Here is a 1,295-nt window from a genome sequence, read left to right as displayed (position 1 = left end):
GGGTTCCTCCACTCATGGTGGTGGTGAGTGCGTTTTTTTTATGGGAAATGATACAAGATCCATTCTTTTTATTGCCGTTTCTGTTCATTCCATCACTGCCATGACTGAATAAAATTATCTCTCCTCCTGTGTTTGTCTTTATCTCATCAGCCCTTCCTCAGTTAACTGTTTGCATGCTGTGATAGTGAATTTGAAGTCATCTGCTGCAATGTTGATAACAAAAAAACCCAACTTATTTTCTGGATGCCAGATTACCAGAGCTCTGTCATGGCCTATCTTTTCTTTATTTCAAAGGGTTCGGCTTTATAATATTGTCTCTTTCTGTGCTTTGCAGTGTTTTCTGGGACCTGTACTGTGCAGCTCCAGAGAGAAGAGACACATGTGAACACTCCAGTGAGGCAAAGGCCTTCCACGACTACGTGAGTCTGCGCTGACGCGGCTTTTCTTCCTTATTCTGGCTCAGTGGCGCTCTCAGATTAATTCAGAAATCTATGCTGGATGGTGTCATGTTATAAGGAGACCAATGCCAGTGTGCAGTATTGAATAAACAGATGATCAAATCATATAATATCCTTAACCAGGAAATTATGAAGTAACTAAAAAAATGACAAATAGCGTTTTATCTGCTTTTTTTGCAGAGCAGTAGAGTCTGTTGCGGGTCATGCTTGTGTTTGATTGTGGCTTTGATGGAAAGGCAGAGTCTAATTCACAGTGTAAAAATCTTCACATCTCTGCTGGATGAAAGCATTTTGAGAAGTTGCATAGAAAAATATTCTTTTATGATATGAAACTGGAGAAAACGGGATTGTTTCCAGATTTTATTGTGTTGTGTTCACCTAGCTCTTAAAATTCTTAAAATTAGAGCTAATATATTTTATTCAGTAAGGCCACTGCACCTTTTTGGTGGTCTCCTTGGGGAAAGCTGCTTTTAGTTCCCTCACTGAAGTTTTAACTACTTGCACTTGTTCCTCTGACATATGTGCTGGGTTTCTGCTGTTGTGTCAAAACGATGCCCCTTCAGCTAGATTTTATTTTGATAGGAAGAAGCCTCAGGGAGCCAAATCTGAGGCCACTCAGATCGCTTCATTTCAGTTGGTTTGCGCTGAATGTCTACTCTCAGTTGCTGGAGCATGCTAAAGGGTGCTAACATTTAACTCTGACCCCAGCTGCACAGTCAACTTTAAATTAAATAAATAAAGAGACGATAACAAGCTTGCTCCTAGCTGCACTCCTGCCCTCATGTGCCACCTTTGGACAGTAAAAGAACCGCTGTTTAGTCCCCCTAAGATCCAGCT

At 40.9% G+C, this 1,295-nt stretch overlaps 1 protein-coding gene across 1 annotated transcript in view; it reads left to right on the top strand.

Moving 5' to 3' along the window:
- Positions 1 to 1,295, top strand: part of ssbp2a (single stranded DNA binding protein 2a) — a 56,234-nt gene that overhangs the window by 26,650 nt on the left and 28,289 nt on the right. The window contains exons 4-5 of the mRNA XM_005722311.2: positions 1 to 23; positions 335 to 419. The exon at positions 1 to 23 is cut by the window's left edge and continues 1 nt beyond it. Coding sequence (XP_005722368.1) covers positions 1 to 23; positions 335 to 419 — 108 coding nt within the window. The remainder of the gene's footprint in view (positions 24 to 334; positions 420 to 1,295) is intronic.

Source organism: Pundamilia nyererei, unplaced genomic scaffold (genome assembly GCF_000239375.1).
Source record: "Pundamilia nyererei isolate P.nyererei 1_Seehausen unplaced genomic scaffold, PunNye1.0 scaffold00006, whole genome shotgun sequence".
In the NCBI taxonomy this organism is placed as follows: Eukaryota; Metazoa; Chordata; class Actinopteri; order Cichliformes; family Cichlidae; genus Pundamilia; species Pundamilia nyererei.
This window is presented reverse-complemented; position numbering and strand designations above follow the sequence as displayed.